Below are 21,813 nucleotides of genomic sequence, written 5' to 3' on the forward strand. Positions count from 1 at the left end.
ATCACCCAGTGATTAAGATTCTATGATAATAACAATTTTTTTTTGTCTCTCAGTGCTGCTCTGCTTTCTTGCATACGCTGCATGGAAAGCATATGGTAACTCCCACACATCATCTTCATTTTGTATTTTAGTCCAAGATCAAAGCAAAGTCATACTGCAGCCTCTACAGGTCTCAAACATATGCTACAACCTCAAAAGCACATATTCTGACTGACATCTTTATTTTCTATAGGTTGTATCCTAAGTGCTCCTCCTGTTTTGTGGAAGGAGATATTTAAACAAGAGGGAAGGTATCTCCCCTCCACAACCTCCTGCTGACCTTGAATATCTGCTCTTGAGAGTTCTCAATTATTTTGAACACATTATTTAGAAAATTTTTTACTTTTAGACCATTTAAAAGCCATCTAATTTGCAGCATCTGGGTGCCCAAACTGCAGAGTTCTAATAACACAGGCCAACACACATTTTGCTTCCTTAAATGTTACACCAATTCCTAGGTATATTTGGGGTGCTGATTCCAAAAATGTCATTCGGTTTTGTCCTATCACGCCTAGTTTTGGAGACACGGCATAGCCTCTTTAGTGAATGGATCAAGCAGCTTCCACATGAGGAAGCCTACAGCATGGCTTCCTCATGAGGAAGCTGCTTGAACCATTCACTAAAGAGGCTATGCCGTGTCTCCAAAACTAGGCGTGATAGGGCAAAACCGGATGCCATTTTTGGAATCGGCACCCCAAATTCATATCAAACCACCATAAAGTTTTGGAAAAACTTTTCTGACCCTCAATTTTGTAGGCCGTGTAATCTAAGAAAATATGATGACTTATGATGTGCTAGGGCAGCAATGAATAATTCCCACCCACAACTTTTATTTTAACATAGTCCACTGCTAAATGTACCATATGTATTTTTTTTTACCTGAGCTAAAGCTTCCATCAAATTCCTCACCACCTTATCTTGGTCCTCTGTTAGGATTCTGTGGAGGGTGGCTCTCCGTTCGCTATCCTTTTTCAGCATGAAGAAGCCGGAATCCTTCTCCTCAGGTGAAGGAGGAGCACTGTGGTCCTCAAAATTCTCATCTGGGATACTGTAAATATTTACACATTGTTACTCTTGAAATTGCTCATGATAAATAAAAGCTTATTTAAAATAGGTTATTTCTTTACTTGTGAACTAATAAAGAAATTACATAGGTTTTTACCTTAGAAAAAGAGATCTAAGACCTTTCGCATCCTTCTCTCCACAAGATTTGGCTCTCATTTTAAAGGAGAATGGATCAAGCTTTAATTCTGTGTCTGGTGAAACAGAACCATATTCACTGCTACTACTTGTATCTTCCACCAGAACAGGAACAGGCAAAGATATGCTTCTAAGGTATTCTGCACATGAAAAGAGGGTGGAAAAATACCAGAAAAATTAGCATAATTAGGCCTCCCATGGAGAATTAAATTAAAATAATAATGGCTATGATCCATCCTCCAACAGTTGCCTGTGAGCTAGGGCCTAGGGGAGTTGCATATGAATTTACTATCCAAGATGATGGTCTGACTTAATGCACAGTGCCCAATACAAAGGGACTGGTGGGATATGCCCTATGGAAATCACATCCCACAATTGAAATTCTAAGGAGGTGAGCTAATGAGACAGGATGGGCTGTACTGACCTTACTTATGAAAAGAACAAGCTACATAAAGAGACAATATAGGGATGCTTCTAATCTTTCTGCACAGTTACAAACAAAAGCCTCATAGCAAAATGAATTTTTTTTGGCAAGCTTTTGCTGCACATTTATGAAGCATATGGCTGGGTTTTATTGTTGCTGGTGCTGCTGTTTTTAAATTATATTGTTTTATATTTTAGTGTTTTAATTTCTATTTATAAGCCAGTCCTTAGAGACAGGATGAGGTATACATTTTTAAAATAAATTTTCAAAGAGATATTTCAACATGTAATGAAGACAGCACTTTTAGTGCTGAATCCTAAACATGTTTACTTGAAAGTCTGAGTTCAGTGAAACTGACCTCCTGATATGCATGCTGAGAACTGCAACTTTAGAATGTAATGCTTTAACTCCTTATGGAAAATTAGAGCTGCATAAATGCAACAGTTAATTAAACCTTCCATTTGGCTCCTGTATCTCATTTAAATTGTAATTATGGTAATTTATGATTAAATAAATATTCCTAAGGCTTTAGAACATTTAAAAATCTTACAAGAGTAAAAATAGAAAAACTTGTGTGTTAATCTCACCATTTGATCCAACTGAGAGTGCTGTGAAAAAGAAAAGGAATTCATTAAAAACATCTAGGATTCGTTTAGGAAGTAAAGTTGGAAAAAGATCATTTGGTCAATTACTTTTCAAAAATAAAGACACAGCCCATTATTTTATTCTATTTTTTCCCTGCAATTTATGGCCCAATCCTATTTGGCCCTGCTGCCATTGGAATGCTTGTTCCACTGGTGGCAAGTATTGCACAACATCTGAAAAGTGTGCTCCAGTAGTGCACTGAATAGCATGCTGCCCAACCACCAATAGGAAAGCTGGAAACCCAAAAATTACCAATAACTTTTTTTAAGCATTTGCTTAAAACATTTGTCTTTCCAACAGGAAAGGTAGAAACCCCAAATCCAACTTTTTTAAGCATTTGCCAGACACACTAGAACTATATCCAAAACCACAGATAAAAACCTCACCTGAACTATCTTAATAAATTTCAGTGTTTATACTTTTGACTTAAACCTGTGCTCAATGGCTCCATTACATCAGAGCCTAATGACCTTAAGCTTTCCGAACTGGAATGAAATATGTTTTTACCTGCTAGTTTTGTTTGGGACTTCCTTTTTTTACTTGTGACTTTTAAGAACTCGTCTACAAGAAGCTCATTAGCACAGGTTCTCTTGTCTGGATCTGGTTCAAAGCAGCGCAGAATGAAAGCCTTTGCTTCTGCTGACATTGATTCAGGAATCTCAGGGTGTATTTTGAACATTCCCACCTGACAAGTGTAGAAGAAGAAGAAAAACAGTTAAGAATCCAGATGATCTTCCCACACAGAATGAAGCCTTTTCCTTAAAAGACATGTAAGACATTTCCTTAAAAGTAATGTAAGAAAGTGATATGAGAGGCCAAGAGAGACTATGAGGAACACATGGCCAGCAGCATTAAAGGGAATAATAAAAGCTTCTTCAAATATGTTAGAAGCAGGAAACCCGCCAGAGAAGCAGTTGGCCCTCTGGATGGTGAGGAAGGGAAAGGGGAGATAAAAGGAGACTTAGAGATGGCAGAGAAATTAAATGAGTTCTTTGCATCTGTCTTCACGGCAGAAGACCTCAGGCAGATACCGCTGCCCGAAAGGCCCCTCCTGATCAAGGAATTAAGTCAGATAGAGGTGAAAAGAGAAGATGTTTCAGACCTCATTGAAAAATTAAAGATCAGTAAGTCACCCAGCCCTGATGGCATCTACCCAAGAGTTATTAAGGAATTGAAGAATGAAGTTGCAGATCTCTTGACTAAAATATGCAACTTGTCCCTCAAAACGGCCACAGTGCCAGAAGATTGGAGGATAGCAAATGTCACGCTGATCTTCAAGAAGGGAAAGAGGGGGGACCCAGGAAACTATAGGCCAGTCAGCCTAACATCTATACTGGGTAAGATGGTGGAAGGCCACATCAAAGATAGAATCTCAAAACACATAGACGAACAAGCCTTGCTGTGGGAGAATCAGCATGGCTTCTGTAAGGGTAAGTCTTGCCTCACAAACCTTATAGAATTCTTTGAAAATGTCAACAGGCATGTGGATGCGAGAGAACCCATGGGCATTATATATCTGGACTTTCAGAAGGTGTTTGACACGGTCCCTCACCAAAGGCTACTGAAAAAACTCCACAGTCAGGGAATTAGAGGACAGGTCCTCTCATGGATTGAGAACTTGTTGGAGGCCAGGAAGCAGAGAGTGGGTGTCAATGGGCAATTTTCACAATGGAGAGAGGTGAAAAGCGGTGTGCCCCAAGGATCTGTCCTGGGACCGGTGCTCTTCAACCTCTTCATAAATGACCTGGATACAGGGTTGAGCAGTGAGGTGGCTAAGTTTGCGGACGACACCAAACTTTTCTGAGTGGTGAAGACCAGAAGTGATTGTGAGGAGCTCCAGAAGGATCTCCAGACTGGCAGAATGGGCAGCAAAATGGCAGATGTGCTTCAATGTCAGTAAGTGTAAAGTCATGCACATTGGGGCAAAAAATCAAAACTTCACATATAGGCTGATGGGTTCTGAGCTGTCTGTGACAGATCAGGAGAGAGATCTTGGGGTGGTGGTGGACAAGTAGATGAAAATGTCGACCCAATGTGCGGCGGCAGTGAAGAAGGCCAATTCTATGCTTTGGATCATTAGGAAGGGTATTGAGAACAAAACGGCTAGTATTATAATGCCGTTGTACAAATCTATGGTAAGGCCACACCTGGAGTATTGTGTCCAGTTCTGCTCGCCGCATCTCAAAAAAGACATAGTGGAAATGGAAAAGGTGCAAAACAGAGCGACTAAGATGATTACGGGGCTGGGGCACCTTCCTTATGAGGAAAGGCTAAGGCGTTTGGGCATTGTCAGCCTAGAAAAGAGACGCCTGAGGGGGGACATGATTGAGACATACAAAATTATGCATGGGAAGAATAAAGTCAATAGAGAGAAGCTCTTTACACTCTCACATAACACCAGAACCAGGGAACATCCACGAAAATTGAGTGTTGGGAGAGTTAGGACAGACAAAAAAATATTTCATTACTCGGTGTGGTTGGTCTGTGGAACTCCTTGCCACAGGATGTGGTGACAGCATCTGGCCTGGATGCCTTTAAAAGGGGATTGGACAAGTTTCTGGAGGCAAAATCCATTACGGGTTACAAGCCATGTGTATGTGCAACCTCCTGATTTTAGAAATGGGCTATCTGAGATGCAAGGGAGGGCACCAGGATGCAGGTCTCTTGTTATCACGTGTGCTCCTTGGGGCATTTGGTGGGCTGCTGTGAGATACAGGAAGCTGGACTAGATGGGCCTATGGCCTGATCCAGTGGGGCTGTTCTTATGTTCTTATGACAGTGGAATCCATTAAATAGTTACCATTAGAAACTTTTTTCATTCTCTGATAGGCCCTTACAGAAAAGGACAAGGCAAAGTTCAAAAAGAAATTTGAATAGCATTTTATTTTCTTCTTTGAAGTATTTGAATCATCAGAACTAAATACATTTTCCACTAACCTGTGTATCATGTCATTTCTTCTCCAGCACACAGGGTGTCACAGAAGCAGGGTATATACAGACACCTTTTATACAGGGTGTCAGCCAAAAAAAAATGCATACACATTTTTAACAATTTCCAATTCCTAAGTAAATTGTATAAAAACCTACAACACCTGAACATCTAAGGCAGTGGTTCCCAAATTTTCTTGACTGGCAGCTCCCTTCATCTACTGGGCCATGGTCGTAGTTCCCCATTAGGGCTACAGTCCTATACATTGTATACAGCAGTAGGTTTTTTGCAATAATTCCATGGCCCTCCTGGCTGGTTTCCATGGCTCCCAACTACAGTTCAGTTTGGGAACCACTGATCTAAGGGAAGCAATTGAAGAGATGTGTGGAACCATCCTAGTACACCTGTTGGTAGATATCTGCAGTTCCCTTAGTTAATGATGCCAGCAATGTACAGATCCCAATGCGGAATCTATACTTCAAGCACTTGGTCTAATTCACTGGTACTCAAACTTCTCAGGAATAAATCTCCCAAGAAAAATCTTTGCAGGGGAGGGGGGAAGGTAGTGATGCGACCCCCAGGATCACACTGCTGTGGGGGAAAGGGGCTATTTTTGAACTTAACCTATGTGTTTCCAGAGTCTGGGAAATGTGGGGAGCCCTACGGAGTGCTCTGCAGGGCTCCCCGTGACTTGTAAAAAGTGAAAGTTGTGATCGCGACGAAACTGGAAATGGGTTGTAATTCCGACTTTCACTTTTCACATGCTGCAAGAGCCCTGCAGAGTGCCCTGTGGGGCTCCCCACACCTGTATCCCCACTCCCTGTATCTATGTACCCCAGATACAGAATATGTATGAATTATTGCAGTGGTTCTCAAACTTTTAGGTAGCTTTACTCTCTAAGTAAGTCTTTGCTCAGGAGGGGCGAGGGCAGCAACACAATCTCCAGGATCGAATCGTTAAGGGGGGAGGTGAAAGGGGAGTTTGCACTTACTTTCACTCACTGCAGGCTGCTGCAGGTTCCAGGAATTTGGGGGACTCTGTGCAGCCCCCTGCAGGGCTCCCCAAGGCTTAGAATCTTCAAATGACGTGATCGCAAAGCATCTCCTGGAAACCGGAAGTGCTTTGCGATTATGTCGTTTGAAGATTCTAAGCTTTGGAGAGCCCTGCAGGGAACTGCGCAGGATTCCCTGCACCTCTTGCAGCCCACAGTGAGTAAGTTAAAGCACCCGGAGCCCCCCTTAGCAATGTGATCCTGCCCTCGCTCCTTACCCCCGCTCTTTAAAGAGACCAGGGGACCTTTACACGAACTGGTGGGTCGCGACCCACCAGTTTGAGAATCATTGAATTATTGTATATGTGTGAATTATAGAATAATGAACCTGACACTATAAAGTGTGTGTACATTTTCTTGAGACATTCCATTTGTAAAAGAAAACAATGACAAAAACCTAACCTTAAACATGGCTGCTTGAGGCTCGCCTAATTCATAAAATGGAGGCTTCCCAGTGGCCATTTCAATAATAGTGCAGCCTAACGACCAGATATCTGCAGCTTTCCCATAGCCCCTTGGTCCTTTATCAATTATTTCTGGGGCCATATACTGCAGAGTACCTGTTAAAGACAGAAGCAGATTTTACTTAGGAATTTCTTTTCTTGGTAGCAAAAAAATGACAGAACAAATGAAGTTTCCTAGACTTCATAAGAACATTTTAGTGATACTGATTTATATAGCAGTTCAGAATTTTCAAAGCATTTATTTATTTATTGAATTTTTATCCTGCCTTTCTCTGAGTGGGGGCACTCAAGGAGGCTTAGAACTTTGAAAATAGTAACATACTAATCAGTAAACACAAAACTTTAAAAAATAAAAACCGAAAAGTCTAGTGGATTGCTTCAATAAAATCATTTAAAACAGTGGTTCCCAAAGTCCTACTCATACTTTGGAACTACTCTAAGTTTTTGCAGGGGCAGGTGGGAGTAGGGGGGTTGCCCAGACAGCACCACAGTGATCATGGTGTTGTGTGGAACCTAAGACATCTCTGTATACCTGGGGGCATCCTGCAGCCTCCTGGGGGGGGGTGATCCTGGAGGTTTGCAGCCACCTCCATGACCCTCCATTGAGCTCTGATCTGCTATTGGAGCTCACATCTGGTTTGTGCTAAGTGAGCTCCATTAGCAGACCAGAGCTCAATGGAGAAGTACAGAGGGTGATGGAAGCAGATGCAAGCCTCCAGGACTCCCCTGAGAGGCTGAAGGATGCCCCCAGGTACGTGGAGATGACCAAGCAGCACTGTCGGAGACCCATTCCTAAGCCACTCTCCTTAAGGAGGAATGGTCCCAAATAGGGTCCCAATAGCGGGTTGAGACCCATGATTTTGGGAACCACTGATTTAAAACTACTGATGGCCAGTCAGTCACTTCAGCCATCAAAAGCCAACCTAAACAAAAATGTCTTAAGGCCCTGCAGAACGGTTATTAGTTTTTTGGTAGGAAAGGGTGAGTGTGGGTGGGACTAAATCCACACAGACATATTCTACCACCTGTCTGTAAACTGCTGATCAAAAGTACATGAACTTACCTGGGAGTAAATCTCACTGAACTCAATGGGACTTGCTTCTAATAGAGATGTATAGGATTGGGCTGTTAGAATATCTTTCTGATGCTATGTGCATATGCAGTTCCATCTGATGGCGTGCATATAGGAACAGTGCACACATGATTCCCCAACCAGCTAGGAACGTGAATATGTATGTTCTCTAGCTAGATCAGGAATAAGGAAGTTCAGTTTCTGCTTTAGCAGTTTTAATTTTCATTGATTTGGAAATTAGGAATAATAAATAATAATAATAATACAGGTATTTCTATACCGCCTTTCTTGGTCCTCAGATTTCTCCTTAGATTTTATTCAAGGCGGTTTACATAGGCAGGCAAATTAAATCCCCGTAGGGATTTTTACAATTTGAAAGAAGGTTTCTATCTTTCAAGAAACCACAACATTCAGATGTTTCTTTCTTGATCTGGTCGCACATTCTGGCCTCCATCCTCCCATGCTCAGAGCAGATGGAATAGCTCGGCTCAGCTTGTCAGCTGCTTCAAGGTCGCACGGTGCCAGTGGCCTCGAACTGGCGACCTTCGGATGTTATTTTCAGGCAAATGGAGGCTCAACCCTCTAGACCAGACCTCCTGCCTGGATCATCAGGAATGTTACTGATGTAACATCAGGAATGTTACTGATAATGGTAAATTGCTATGTATATCACTCCAGCAGACTATGTTTATCTGATGTCCACAACTTTGCTAATGAATAAAATTACACTCTGGCACAAATCTCCCAATGTGCTCAGTGGAACTTCTGAAATTGGTACACCTAGGATCTCAGCACACATCAGAATTCCTAGTTCACTTTGTGCAGTGACATTGTTTGCAGAGAGTGTATACAACAGAACTCCAAAAGATAACAACTTTCTCTGTTTCCAGGCTCAGTTCAAGAAGATTGTTTTAACCTTTAAATCCCTAAATAGCTTGGGACAGGGGTTGCTGCACAGGTGGGGCACATATCAGGGTCTTATGCCCATAAAAGGGCCACAACCATACACGGTCAACTCAAGACAACTAAAGTCCACTACATCCCATCTGGTAAGCTAGGGCCAATGAAGACATTTAGAGGGTGATTGTGGGGTGCAGCAGTAGACACTCTTCTTTCCCCACTATGCTTGGTGGGGCACCTAGGAATTGTAAAATGGCACAGGAGCAAGTAAAAGGATGGTCTGTGATCATCACTGTCCCTCCCCACCATTGATCATAAATCAGCTAGGGTCCAGGGCCCAAAAGAAAAGCTTACAAGGAGTCAGTGGAAAGCAGGCAGCAGGAGGAGAGAATTCTCCATAGCTGCTGCAGATAATGACCCAAAAGAGAGTTTGTGGCTATCTAGTGCTCAGCTTCTGGGAATTACAGGGACGGTTGCTGTGTGTGCGCCTACTTTCCAAAATGTGGGGGAAACATACCACTAGAAGCCCTCACAAGGCTTTTGCCCCAGGCCCCTTTAAAAGCCAGAGCCATCACTAACTTGGCAGCAGTTAGGGATGCACAGGAGCCTTCTTGGCTCTTTAGATCTTCCTCAGAGGCCTTTCTATAGAACCCACTATCTCTGAAAATGAGGCAGATGGGAATTCATAACTGGGTCCTTTCAACTGTGGCATCCCAACTCTGGAACACTCTCCCCAGAGCAACGTGCCCTGTGCTGACCCAGACACCTTTTCCATATCACATGAAGATCTTCCTATTCGGCCAAGGTAGACTCTGGACTTTTATGCTTTGCTTTAATTTGATTTGCTGCTCCGTTTTAAACTGTTATGCGATTCTCAGCCCAATCCTATGTATGTCTACTCAGATATAAGTTCCATTATAGTCGACGGGGGGGGGGGGCTTACTCCCAGGTTAGTGTGAATAGGATTGCAGCTTCAGGCTGTGTCCCATGCACACTTACCTGAGGGTTAACATCACAGAACACTGTGGGACTTACTTCCAAGTAAACATGTATAGGACTGAGCTCCTTGTTCTTTTGTTATTTTAGAATTTTATGTTTACTGCTCTGCCTATTGCTTAAAGAGCAGGATATACATTCTCTAAATAAAATCAACCAATTAAAGCAAATAAATTGAACTGATTTCTGTTCCAGCTCCACGTGCCAACAAAAGGCTGCTGGGAATTCCGAACTGCAATACTGAATGGATAGTCTAGAGAGTTCTTATGAAAAGAAAAGTCCCTACAATATCCTTTAAATGCATACCAGTAAATGTTTCAGTACACGGGTTTATTCCTGCAAGCCTCTTTGATGTTCCAAAATCTGAAATCTTTAACACTCCACTGTATGTGTTGATAAGCACATTGTCACCCTGGAGGAGAGAACATTTGGGATTGTTATTTCCTCTAATGACTGATATTGCTAAACACTTTGCATCTTAATGCCTCATAATCATTATTAAAGAATTATGAGGGTGCTGTTTCCTTTTCATTATGTTTTGATGAAAATTTATTAGTACCAGATGTTTTCACATTATAGAAAGAATACAATAAAATCAATATACTTCAACATCTTTTTGCATAGTGGTAGACTTCTAGCGTTCACTCTCTTTCTCACATGCAAGTGTGTGTGTGTGTGCGCGTGTGTGTGCGTGTAAGAGAGAGAGAGAGAGAGAGAAATTATCTTTTAACATTATGACTAAAATATCTTGTGCTTTTTATAGGAAGTATAATTGGTTTGTAGAAAACCTTCCAATAAAATATAATACAAGGCTGCAGTCCTAACCACACTTTCCTAAGCCCCATTAAACAAAATAGGACTTACTTCTGAGTAGACCTGGTTAGTATTGTGCCCTAAATAATGTTTTTAGACATCCAATCCCCCCTCTTCCCCCCCCCCAAGAATTTTGTATAGAACAAGGCAGAAATGAAACCAGGTTAATAAACCCACATATTCTTCACTCAAAAGTCATTTTTAACAGCAGCCCATCCCTTGCATACCTTTTTAGTTAGATGCAAATCCCACCAATTTGGAGCATCCATTTTAGGAAGACATAAATTGAAGAGACAATGCCCTAATGAAAAGTTACTTACAGCTCAAATCTATGCAAGTTACACAGAAGTAAATCCCACAGCAGTCACTGGGCTTAGCCCAGGTAAGTATGCAAAGGATTGCAGCTTCAGTTAGTGTACAGATGAAAAGAGATATGGATCAAGACCATGACGTTCTACAGTCTGTCTCACTGGATTTCAACAAGTCTTCATAAGCCTGAGACTCAGGCCAAACTACATGTGATGTTCAATGAATCACCATGTAACAGTGGGCTTATTTATGCCTAGCAGCCATACACAGCTGAAGTTAAGACTGCAACTGTAGTGCAGAGACAGGGAATATTTTGCTAAAACTGCCCCACTTTGTGGCAACGTAACCCCCCCAGTATCATTTGTGACCATTATACTTTGGGCATTAAAAAGTAGGTTTGGGTGGGGAAAGGAAATTTTCAGCAGGAAAATTGTGCAGGTGTAAAGAATTAAAGGGTCAATCTTCCTCTGCCACCTTCCAAGGGGTTGACTGACATTGTAAGGATTGGATTGGGTAGGTGGTGGGGGCTTCACTATGCGGCCACAAGGAATAAATAACAGCTCAGTTCTATTCCCCACCATCTTCTGCCATGCTACTGCACTGACAGAGCATGCACTGGTGGGGAGAAGCAGATGACCAATGAGAGGTTAAGTAAAATATTTTATACTTACCTCCCAGCAGGCCACCTATTCACCAATGGGTCACCTCAGACATATGCCAGCTATTTTGCTGGCATAAGTCCATGGAAAGGAAGGAGGAGGATCCAGGCCAGGAAAGGGGAATAGGATCTGGCATGTATGACTGCCACTGAGATTCCCCTCTCACTCCAACCTCAGTTTGGCCCATTCCCCACCATGACACATTCACCCTCCCATTCTGACACATGCACAGAGCCGCTGGCTATTTCCACTGGCTGCTCCATAGTGCACAATGTTTTAGCCATCACACGATGATGTAACATGGTGGATCACTAGACTAGACTATATAGTGACTTATTTAACATCACAAGCAGCTTGGCTTTCAAGAAACAGAGCTGAGGGTTCTTCAATTCCAATTAGGAAACTATAGTATTCCTTGCAGGTTTATGATGGTTAATAGCATCAGATGGAAACTAACTTTTTCATTCTGCTTTTAACAGGGAGTAGTGAAGATGCGTTCACTACTGATTATGCAAGCCTAATGCTTTTAGCACAGAAATACTGTACATATTTAGAATTCATAGAGAGCTTCCCACCTTTATGTCTCGATGCACTATTTGATTGTCATGGAGGTATTTTAATCCTTCAAGAATCTGCTTGGTATAAAAACCAATGGTCTGTTCATTATCTTTCAGTGGTCCCCATTTCGATCTCAGAAGAGCAGAAAGACTGCCTGTAATATGAAAAAAAAAATTCACTTTTGAAAACAACTTTCAAAACAGAAAAGCAACAGCTTTACAGAAAAACAGTACTTTTACCTAACAAATCATATACATATCTACTAAATAAGAATGGGAACAATGTTTATAGTGATGCCGCTAATGTCAAATGAATGGAGTTTGTTAAATCACAAACCAATTCATTAATTAGTTTACCTGTTAACCAAGTATTCTATTGTCCCTATGCCCAATTTCTCTGGCTTCAGAACAAACTTGAAACATGGTTCCCTTCCCATTCTATCAAGGTCAAGGTCAGCATACACATGAGGTGACTTGAAAATTCACCAGGGAGCCAGGGTGGTGTAGTGGTTTGGGAGGTGGACTTAGACCTGGATGATCCAGGTTCAAATCCCCCCTCAGCCACAAGCTTCCTGGGTGACCTTGGGCCAGTCACTTTCTCTCAGCTACCTCACAGGGTTGTTGTGAGGACAAGAAAGAGGGGAGGAGCAGCTGTGTAAAACCACCCTGAGCTCTTCGGAGGAAGGGCGGTATAAAAATGTGGGGGGAAAAATAATAATAAATAAAAAATTCACCTCAGGCAGTGAATAAAAGGTGGCAAGCTGGAAGGAGTGCCATGTGCCCTGCATGCTGCTTCTCCCACCCTTCCACCTGCCTAGAGTCTGGCTCCATTCTTTCACATGCATGAGGACGTGGAGGGCTTAACTTCTCCCAAGTCAAGTGCTGCCACTACTACCACTATCTACAGTGGCATAAGGAAGGCATGCTGGGAGCCCAGCATTCCTTCTGCCACCATCAGAGGAAGCAGCAGTGACAACAGTGCTAGACTTGGCAGAGGAAAGTAAGTAAAATTCAAAGGGCTGGAGCAGCTTATCTCCCTACTCCAAGTCCAGCACTGCTGTCTCCATCACTGCCTCTAGTAGCTGGAGGAGGAAATGTAAGTGAAGTGGGTGGTGATGGCTTATCTCCTTCCTCCGAGTTAAGCACTGCCATTTCTGCTGCTGCCACCACTTTCCCTTCATTGGTCAATAGAAGAAGTGGCAATGGAGGCAGCACTCAGCTTGGAAGAGGGAGGTAATAATTAGCTCTTCCCATGTTCCTTGTGCAATTCATAAGCAAGCAAGGATTGCATCCCTGATCAGGCCAACTGGAGTCAGGTTTGCTAGCAGTCAGTTGGAAGAGTCAAATGACAGTTGTCCAGAGACAGTCTAGGTCAAGCTGAAATCAAGGTAAAGAGCAGCAAACTAAGGGCCCAATCCTATCCAACTTTTCAGTGCTGTTGCAGCTGCAATGCAGCCCGAGGTAAACCTTGAGAAGGCATCTGTGAATGCCCCTCCCCCACAGGATGCAGCATGCACCCTGTTGGCATGGTTGCACCAGCACCGGAACATTGGATAGGATTGGGCCTAAGATCACAGGGACTAAAGTTAGGTGTGTGATCAGGTCAAGTCAAGGTCAAGAGAAGCATACACAGTCAAGGTCACTCAAATGACAAGGTCATACTTGTGGAAGGAATGCTCCATTGCTGCGAGTTCCTTCCTTATATTGCAGTCTCCTGCAGCATAACCTACATCATTTCCAAGTGGCCCTCCACCTCTCAGGAATCTTAGGTTGCTGCAGTAGGAAGGAGGCAGCAGAGAAGATCTGTTGTGTGAATGCTCTTGCACAAGTTTGAGTTAGGATACAACCCACTGGTTTTTTGTTTTTTTAACTTAAAACATCTTACCTCCTGGCACCTGCTCCATGAATATCTTAATGAATCCATCTTCACTAAGAGAACCAAGGTACTGGACAATGTTTTTGTGTTTGAGGTGTTTATGCAGAGCTATTTCTTCATGTAAAGGCTGGGAATACCTGAAAGAAAGGAGACAGTTCAGCGCGTTTCAGTACTCTGAAATTCTGCAATGCAAATGAGAAATGCCCCTTCTGACAGCAATCTGAGAACATATACTTTAAAATAAAATGGTACAGGAAATTGCTCAGGCAACGTTGTGAAAAGGAAATAGGTTTCTAACTCAACGATAACACAGAACAAACAGTCAGGCAGAAAGCATAAATAAATCAACTATTCCACCAGCACATAAAAATAAAACTCAAGCTTATCTCTTTGGTTGGATAATCCAACATAAATGAAAAGCTTTTAAAGTGGAAGGCTTATAGGAAATGTCAACCAAGGATGTTTGCCATAAGTACAATAACATTTTTAACTGAGAGATGTTCAATTTATAGTCTACTCACACATACTAACTGGCTGAATGTCTAATTGAACTTCTGTGTGTTTCCTGGCACAGCTGAGCTACTGGTCTATTCTAGTATTCGGGCAGCAGATGTTAGCAAAAAGCCCACCTTACTGATTCAGTAACCCTCTTATGTGATATCTCTCTGTCAGTACTGAGGTGAGTAGAATACCTGGTTTGATGTGTGGTTTTTAAATTTTTTGCTCAACTCAGTCACCAATATATCGACAAAGTCAGCTCTCTAATTTCAGGTAAAAGGAGTTGAATTTTCACAGTCCCATGCATGTGTATCTTTTGCCATATTGTGTTTCATGGATTAACCAGTGGTTAACCAGGATTAACCACTAGGATGCTCTATATTATTTGCTGATCCTGGAACTCATCTGACATCTTTATGACCCACCAAGACACATCCCATTAACAGGTAACAGGGTTACCTGTTTGGTCTGTTCTGCCATGCCAGGCTACCTACAGAGGCCAGTATGGGATGGAGTGCAGATTATGCAGATGAATATCCCACACTGAATGGTCAGAGCAGCCCACGTTGGGGTGAGTTGCATTAGCAGGGAAAGAGATAAACCTTTATTTTGATTTTGCAATGAGAGACAAAGTTTTTTTTCATGTATACCCTTACTTTTGGAGCTTAAGGGCCCAATCCTAACATACCACAGCACCAGTGCTGAGCTCCAACGCCAGTGCTGAGTTTCACAAACATGCCAAAAGGCATGTCCATAACACCATGAGAGGAGTCAGCGCTGGCCCAGCACCAGTTGGCACCAAACTCACCAAACCGGGAACACAATAGGAACTGAGGTGGGGTGGGGGTGGGACAGTCAGAGCCCTGTTCCACCGGATCCTATGGTCTATGTCAGATTGAAAAGCCTGACACAGAACTCCTCCGGGCCAGATCGGCAAAATAGCTGGTGAGGAATGGAGGAGGCCTCCAGCAACCCCAGTAGTGTCACTGGATGCAGTGGTAGCCATTTTGGTGCCGCTGCACCCAATGGAGCCGCCTGGGATAGAACTGGGCTGTAAATTTCTTGTATATGTGTACAGTTTGTTTGCTGCAGACTCCTGCAAAATGATTCTTTTAAGTATTTGCAGCTACCATGGCTTGGATCTATCCTCAATTAATTAAGCTGATGTACACACTTAACGACATAGCATTTCTTCTCAAAATAGTTTCAATTTTTAAACATTATCCCATAATCACTGCTGCAAAGCATTATAGATTTCATTTATTTAACAACTGCATTAACGAAAGTTCGGAAATACCTTACTATAGAATAAACTGGGAGAGTCAAATTGTTAACGAAAGTTCGGAAATACTTTACTATAGAATAAACTGGGAGAGTCAAATTGTTAAATTTAAGAATGTATGAGCCATATCTTTTTTAAGCTTTGAGAACCTATAACCAAACCTCACTCCTTGTACTAAAAGCAAGGAACTAACAAACAGTTATCTTCTTCCTTGGAGGCACAAATCCTGCTGACAGAATTGACCTGTTGTAGAATTGTATTAGGAGGGCTGATCCTTCCTAATATTACTTGTTCAAAGACTCTCTTTTTGGAGGGTCACACTTTACCCAGTTTTGAAGGAATTCTTCATGCTTGTTTCCTATTCTGGTGATTGCCTGTCTACGTTCCTTTCCTTTCTCTTACTCATTGCACTATTTTCTTAGCTGTGGAAATGTTTACCTCAGGTTCCATAAATAGTGTGTATGACAACATTGCTTAAGACAAACCTTTTGAACTCGGGGCAGAAGTAAACATTACACGCAAATGTGTGTGATCAAATTCTCAGTCATTTGTGTTAAAGAAAAGCTACTTCGAGGGAGGGGGCAATTTAGATAAAAAGTGAGTGTTTTAAGGAGGGTGCTTAACCCTTTTCATGTCAATAAAACTCATCTTCACCTGCATGTTTTGCTCCTTATAGAGTTCCACATACAGGCTGGGAAAGGACAAACATACATGTAGAATCCTATGGAAAGGAAACAGAAGAGTGATAAGTGGGGAAAGAGTTAAGACCACTCCCTGTCATTTATGCATTCTAAATCAACTCTTCTCAAATCATCTTTTCTTTAACAAAAGCTACTCCATCTCTGTTGTGTGCTTTTGTATGTAATGCTTAGTGCCATTCTCAAAACCTTTGCTAAACACATTTTATCTTCTGGACACTCCCCCCCCCCTTACTCAACACCATCCAACTATTCTGCAGGCAAGCACACAGAGATCTTCATGAGCAGTTTCCGGTATGATTACAAGCCGTGATGAGTATGTGCGACCTCCTGATTTTAGAAATAGGCTACCTCAGAACGCCAGATGCAATGGAGGGCACCAGGATGCAGATCTCTCGTTGTCTTGTGGGCTCCCTGACGCATCTGGTGGGCCACTGTGAGATACAGGAAGTTGGACTAGACAGGCTTTTGGCCTGATCCAGTGGGGCTTTTCTTATGTTCTTATGATGTGTACAAGGCCTTGTGGATTGGTACAGTGTTCCTATTCTTCTCTTGTCAGAGTTGAATTGTGTAGAAGTTGCATGTACTTAGCAGGGGCTGAATAGATTACCTCTAAGGGCCTTTAACATTCTATGATTCTGACTGTGACAACCCAAATGGAAGAACAAAAGAGATCTGCCTTGTGGGGAAGAAGTTTCCAAGTGTCAGAAAATGGGACTTGAAGTTCCAGGGAGGGAGAAGATCAAGTCCCATTTTCTAGGTGTCTTGGGCACTACAGCAGGCCACCAAACAGTTTGAGAATATATATGAGAATAAATATGAGGACCTACAGAGAGCAGATAGTAGCTTTCACAGAAATACCAAAATTAAATTAACAAATCTGCCCATTGCGCAACTGAAAACATAGCAGTATTTGTAAGCACTTCCCATGACTATACCTGCTATCTCTTTCTGGGATTTCTTTAATAGCAATTCTGACTTGATTGCTCAGATCTCGTCCTGCATAAACTATGCCATAAGTACCTTTTCCCAGAATGACTCGGTCACTGTTTTCATCATATTCATAGTCATACTACAACAGAAAGAACAGAAAAAGGAAAGAGAGTCATAATTCTGGCATGTATTTCACTTAGATAATGCCTTGTGGTAAGAAGCTATCTAATAAGATAAAGTGGCTGTCTATCAGTATGAAATCACTGTTGTCAGTGGAATAGAGAAATTTTCACCACAAAAAGTATTTTAGAAGAACCAAGTCTTCCAAGCATAATGTAACCTCCATTTTTCCAACTCTGGTTCAACAAGTCTGCACCAATCTGAGAGTCTAACTAGATGCTGTGGGGGATCTGCCATCAACTCACATCTCTTCCATGGATCACTTTGATATTGCCTCATAAAAGAAATGCATCCCGTGTTGCATTTCTACTCCCACACAGATTCTGGCGGCCACACAGATTCCACACAGAACTGGCGGCCAACAAACTTGGGTAGGAAAATGCTGACGGTGATGATGTCACAATATGCTTTTATTTTACCAAGACGTATAGTACTGGATAGTATAGCGGAGATATATCTCTGCAGCAACCTGATCCTGCTCTCCACCCACCAAACTCCATTTTAATATTCAAACAGCTTTGGGGTTGATTTTTCTCATTGCCATACACTGGTCATCATGAACAAGTCTAGCACAGAATTGACTCACAGCCACAGTATATACATGTATACTAGCTGGATATGCTAGGGTTGCAAGAAGAGGTGAACTGGGTTTTGTGTCCATACCAACCTGCCAAGGGTGGAAGTCACAACTTCCAGAATACTTAGGCCTCAATCTTATCTGGGCCTTGTGCTGCCAGAACCCCTTTTCCAACAGTGCAAGACCCTTTAAGGAGGCGCAGAAGTCAAGCTGCTGTTGCACACTTCCAGACCACTGCCACAAATGGCAAGAGGCACAGTGCACATGGCAGCAGCTTTCCAGAGGCTCTGCCAGTGCTGACAAGTTGGCAGTGGATGTGTGTCATAGGCAGGGAGGAGGAGGGTCGGGGAACTTTCAGGATAGGGGGTGAAGAGGTGGAGGATCTTGGCAGCGCCAATGTGTGCCAGGATCCTATCCCCTCTTTTCCAACCAAACCAACCCCCTTTCTCTCCTTGGACTTACACCAGCTGTACAGTAGGCATGGGTCCAAGGAGACCCATAAGCTAGCAGGAGGTCAACACAGAATAAGTATAAAATATTTTTTCTTTCTTATAACAGACCTTCTGATCATCCCCCACTTCCACCACTGGATGCAATATGTGCTCCAGCAGTATACCTGCACTGTCAGTAGCGGTCAATAGAGCTGGGCAGTTACATAATTTTTACTAACTATATAGAAAAGGTCAACTAATTTGAAGTGAAGATTCTAAATGAAGGTTCTCTGGATGATTTTATGCAGTAACTCAGTTTTGCAACCTGGTAGATGGTGATTTAAACAGTCCCCCACATCTTATATGCAACAGAACTATTAACTATCATTGCTCTTTTTTTTTTTTTTTGCAATGAGAGAAGTAAAGTGCAGGCCCAGTGATCTCAGGATGGAAATGACATGATGTAGTATAGGCAGAATTCATAGAACTCACTGGACAAGAAGGTAGAACAATGTAGGACAGTATAATGTGTAAAATGGGGAGGGCAGCATCAGGAGAGCTGGTATGCCTCTAGGATGGAATATATATGTATCAAAAGCTAGTTAATTTAGAATGGAGAAACAATATCATCAGTGAGGGTGGGGGGAAGTAATGAAAAAATCATGTTGATCCATTAGAAAAAAATCAAAGAGTCACAATCTAGTAATATCTTTATCAGGGCTAACTAAACTAGCAAACAAACAAACAAAACCCAGAATCCAAAGGGACTAAAGAAGTGAGGAGAGGCCAGAGCACAGTGCTTACTCCTTAAAGGTAGCACCCTCCAAAGTCTAAAGATTTGGAGCAGTTCTAAAATGGAATATAGGAGATATTAAGCAGAGTCAATGTGGAGGAACCTCACTAGATGCTAATTTGCATCCAGAACTTCTAAGACAAAGGAAGAGGTGGCGACGCTTATGGTTGTTTTCCCACTGTAGAACATAAAGTCCTACAGTTCTGTCAAAGCAGCTTGGACTAATAGAGCCATTTAATATATTCCATTTTGAAGCACATATATTCCATTTTGAAGCACAAGTAATTTTGATAAAATGTATTGCTCTTGGCCTTGCTCAGCATAATATCTGAGAGTTAAATTGTAAAGTCTCTTTGAATTAAAATTCTACTCCAGAGAACTCAGAAGGCTGAGAAGTGGCAGGGATGCAAGATTTCTCTTACCTCCAAGGAATCTCCATCACATTCACCTTCTTCTGTGTTTTTTCCTATCTCTTCAGTAATACTATTAACCATTTCAAAAAATCTGTCAAAAATCAATATACAACAAAACAATAATGTTATGACACAATAAAACTTGTGGCTAGCATCTCCTTTTCTAATGTATTACTCTTTTATAGTGTTCACTGCATTTTTTCTTCAACTTTCTCCTCCCTCCCAAGTAAAAGTTCTCTTGTACCGACACTGTATTTAAAATATACCTCAAAGAGATATCCCAGATACATCCCACTGCTTTCAATTATATCATAGATAACATTATGAATTCACCCCATCCATTTCATTAAAGTGGCATATAAATATTCTAAATGATGATAGTATAATTTTCCATGGATTCATTTTTCATATTCTGTTCTTCTCATGTTTCAGTTTAACTTGGGGCATTTCTAAAATAAATTTTGTTCATCCAAAAATGTTTTGCATGCATACTTCCTCAGAAATCATTACAAATCATTCTGAAGATGTCAGATACCTACAGCGGATCTCATCCTACACTGATTGCACCAAGTACCAAAGCCTCTGCTTTGGTTCATAATAGATAATACAGAGATCTATATTCTAATCACATGACATTGTTCAAGATATTGGCCAACATACTTTCTGCAGTGGTGTTCTGTACAGAAATAGATTTGGAAGTCATCTGAGTTGTGTAGTACATAAAGGAAACAGCATCGTTCTTCAAATTTTGAAATGCTGAAAGAAAAGAAAAGCTAGCATGGGTTACTGATTTTATGGCTTTATGCTTCAGGCAGTCTTCTTATTTCAACAAGACAACAGAATCAAAACAGAATTTGAACAATGCGGTACGAAAGAAGAAACCATGTTTTTTTTCCAGTTAGTGACTTGTGGTCATATGCAAGAGTGCTCTAAGGGAATTTGTAATTGTTTATAGAATGGAAAATTAAGAGAGGATTCTATCTGAAAAAAGTAGGATAATAAATAATTACATAATGAAAATGAATGTTCTAGATGCCTTTGAATGAACAGTATGTGGCTCTACATTAGTATCCTTTTGCTATGTTAAATACAAAAGATAGCATGAGTGAAAAGCTTGACATAACTGAAAAGGTTCTGAGCCTCAGCAATTCAGAAAAATTGATTATTCCAGAAAAGCAGCTTTGAGTGTTTTCCAGAGCTAAAACACATTAGTTAGTGCTGTGTCACAATGAGCACACAAAAACTTCAGCTAACCATGAGCTGCACACATGACTCTTTGCAACTTGGGCCTCTTAGATCAGCAGTTCCCTGTAATGAACATCTTTCTGGGGAGGAGGTCTCCTGATTTATCTAAGCAGAAAGAAACAACTATGAGTTCATCCTGTTTCAGACATGTGCTATACAGAATGATGTGGAACTCTAAAAGAATGAAAGCCCACTAGCAGGATATAATTTCAATCAGTCTGAACTGCATTGGCTGCTGTGAATAAGCTTGACTACTAATATAATCTATGCATCTTGCAGGTTTCTTATCTATTTGCTTGTCTCTCTCCTTTTGGCAAAGGCTGAACCCTAAGAGGCTTGTCAGGAGCCTCTACTCTAAAGGCAAGCCACTTAATCTATATGTATTTCCTGCAACAAGAATCTTAGTATATGAGAGGTGCCCATCAGAGGGCACTCTAAACAAACTTAAAAGCAAGGCTTTTAAGAGGGGGGGGGGAGAGAGAGAGGAAATAAAGCCACCACAGCTGAGTAACTGTGGTCATAAATTAATTAAGCCGTTTCTGGCCAATGCTGCATATACGCAACAGGGATCAAATGTTTACACCTGTGGTCCGGGCAAAAATGGGTTAACTAAATGGTTAATGAATGAAATTATTTTTTGAAAAGAAGTACGACAAACAGCAATAACATTTGCTCTGCATCATCGATCTCATGTGCATTTGAAACCACAGAATATATGAATCCCCATCCTCATTCTATGCTTTTTTATATTCAGTGGTCCTTATAACAGACTAATCCTAATGCCATTCAGAGCAGCATAGGGGTGTGGTGACACCAGACATATGTGCC

At 41.6% G+C, this 21,813-nt stretch overlaps 1 protein-coding gene across 1 annotated transcript in view; it reads right to left on the reverse strand.

Moving 5' to 3' along the window:
* MAP3K5 (mitogen-activated protein kinase kinase kinase 5) overlaps window positions 1–21,813 on the reverse strand; it is a 119,521-nt gene that overhangs the window by 15,383 nt on the left and 82,325 nt on the right. The window contains exons 13-23 of the mRNA XM_066611226.1: window positions 20,401–20,496; window positions 19,750–19,831; window positions 17,352–17,485; window positions 13,945–14,072; window positions 12,078–12,214; window positions 10,028–10,133; window positions 6,692–6,849; window positions 2,816–2,993; window positions 2,251–2,271; window positions 1,202–1,379; window positions 919–1,087 (exon numbers count right to left, since the gene is read on the reverse strand). Of these exons, the coding sequence (XP_066467323.1) occupies window positions 919–1,087; window positions 1,202–1,379; window positions 2,251–2,271; window positions 2,816–2,993; window positions 6,692–6,849; window positions 10,028–10,133; window positions 12,078–12,214; window positions 13,945–14,072; window positions 17,352–17,485; window positions 19,750–19,831; window positions 20,401–20,496 (1,387 nt within the window). The remainder of the gene's footprint in view (window positions 1–918; window positions 1,088–1,201; window positions 1,380–2,250; window positions 2,272–2,815; window positions 2,994–6,691; window positions 6,850–10,027; window positions 10,134–12,077; window positions 12,215–13,944; window positions 14,073–17,351; window positions 17,486–19,749; window positions 19,832–20,400; window positions 20,497–21,813) is intronic.

The sequence above is a fragment of the Tiliqua scincoides genome, chromosome 1, assembly GCF_035046505.1.
Source record: "Tiliqua scincoides isolate rTilSci1 chromosome 1, rTilSci1.hap2, whole genome shotgun sequence".
Lineage (NCBI taxonomy): Eukaryota > Metazoa > Chordata > Lepidosauria > Squamata > Scincidae > Tiliqua > Tiliqua scincoides.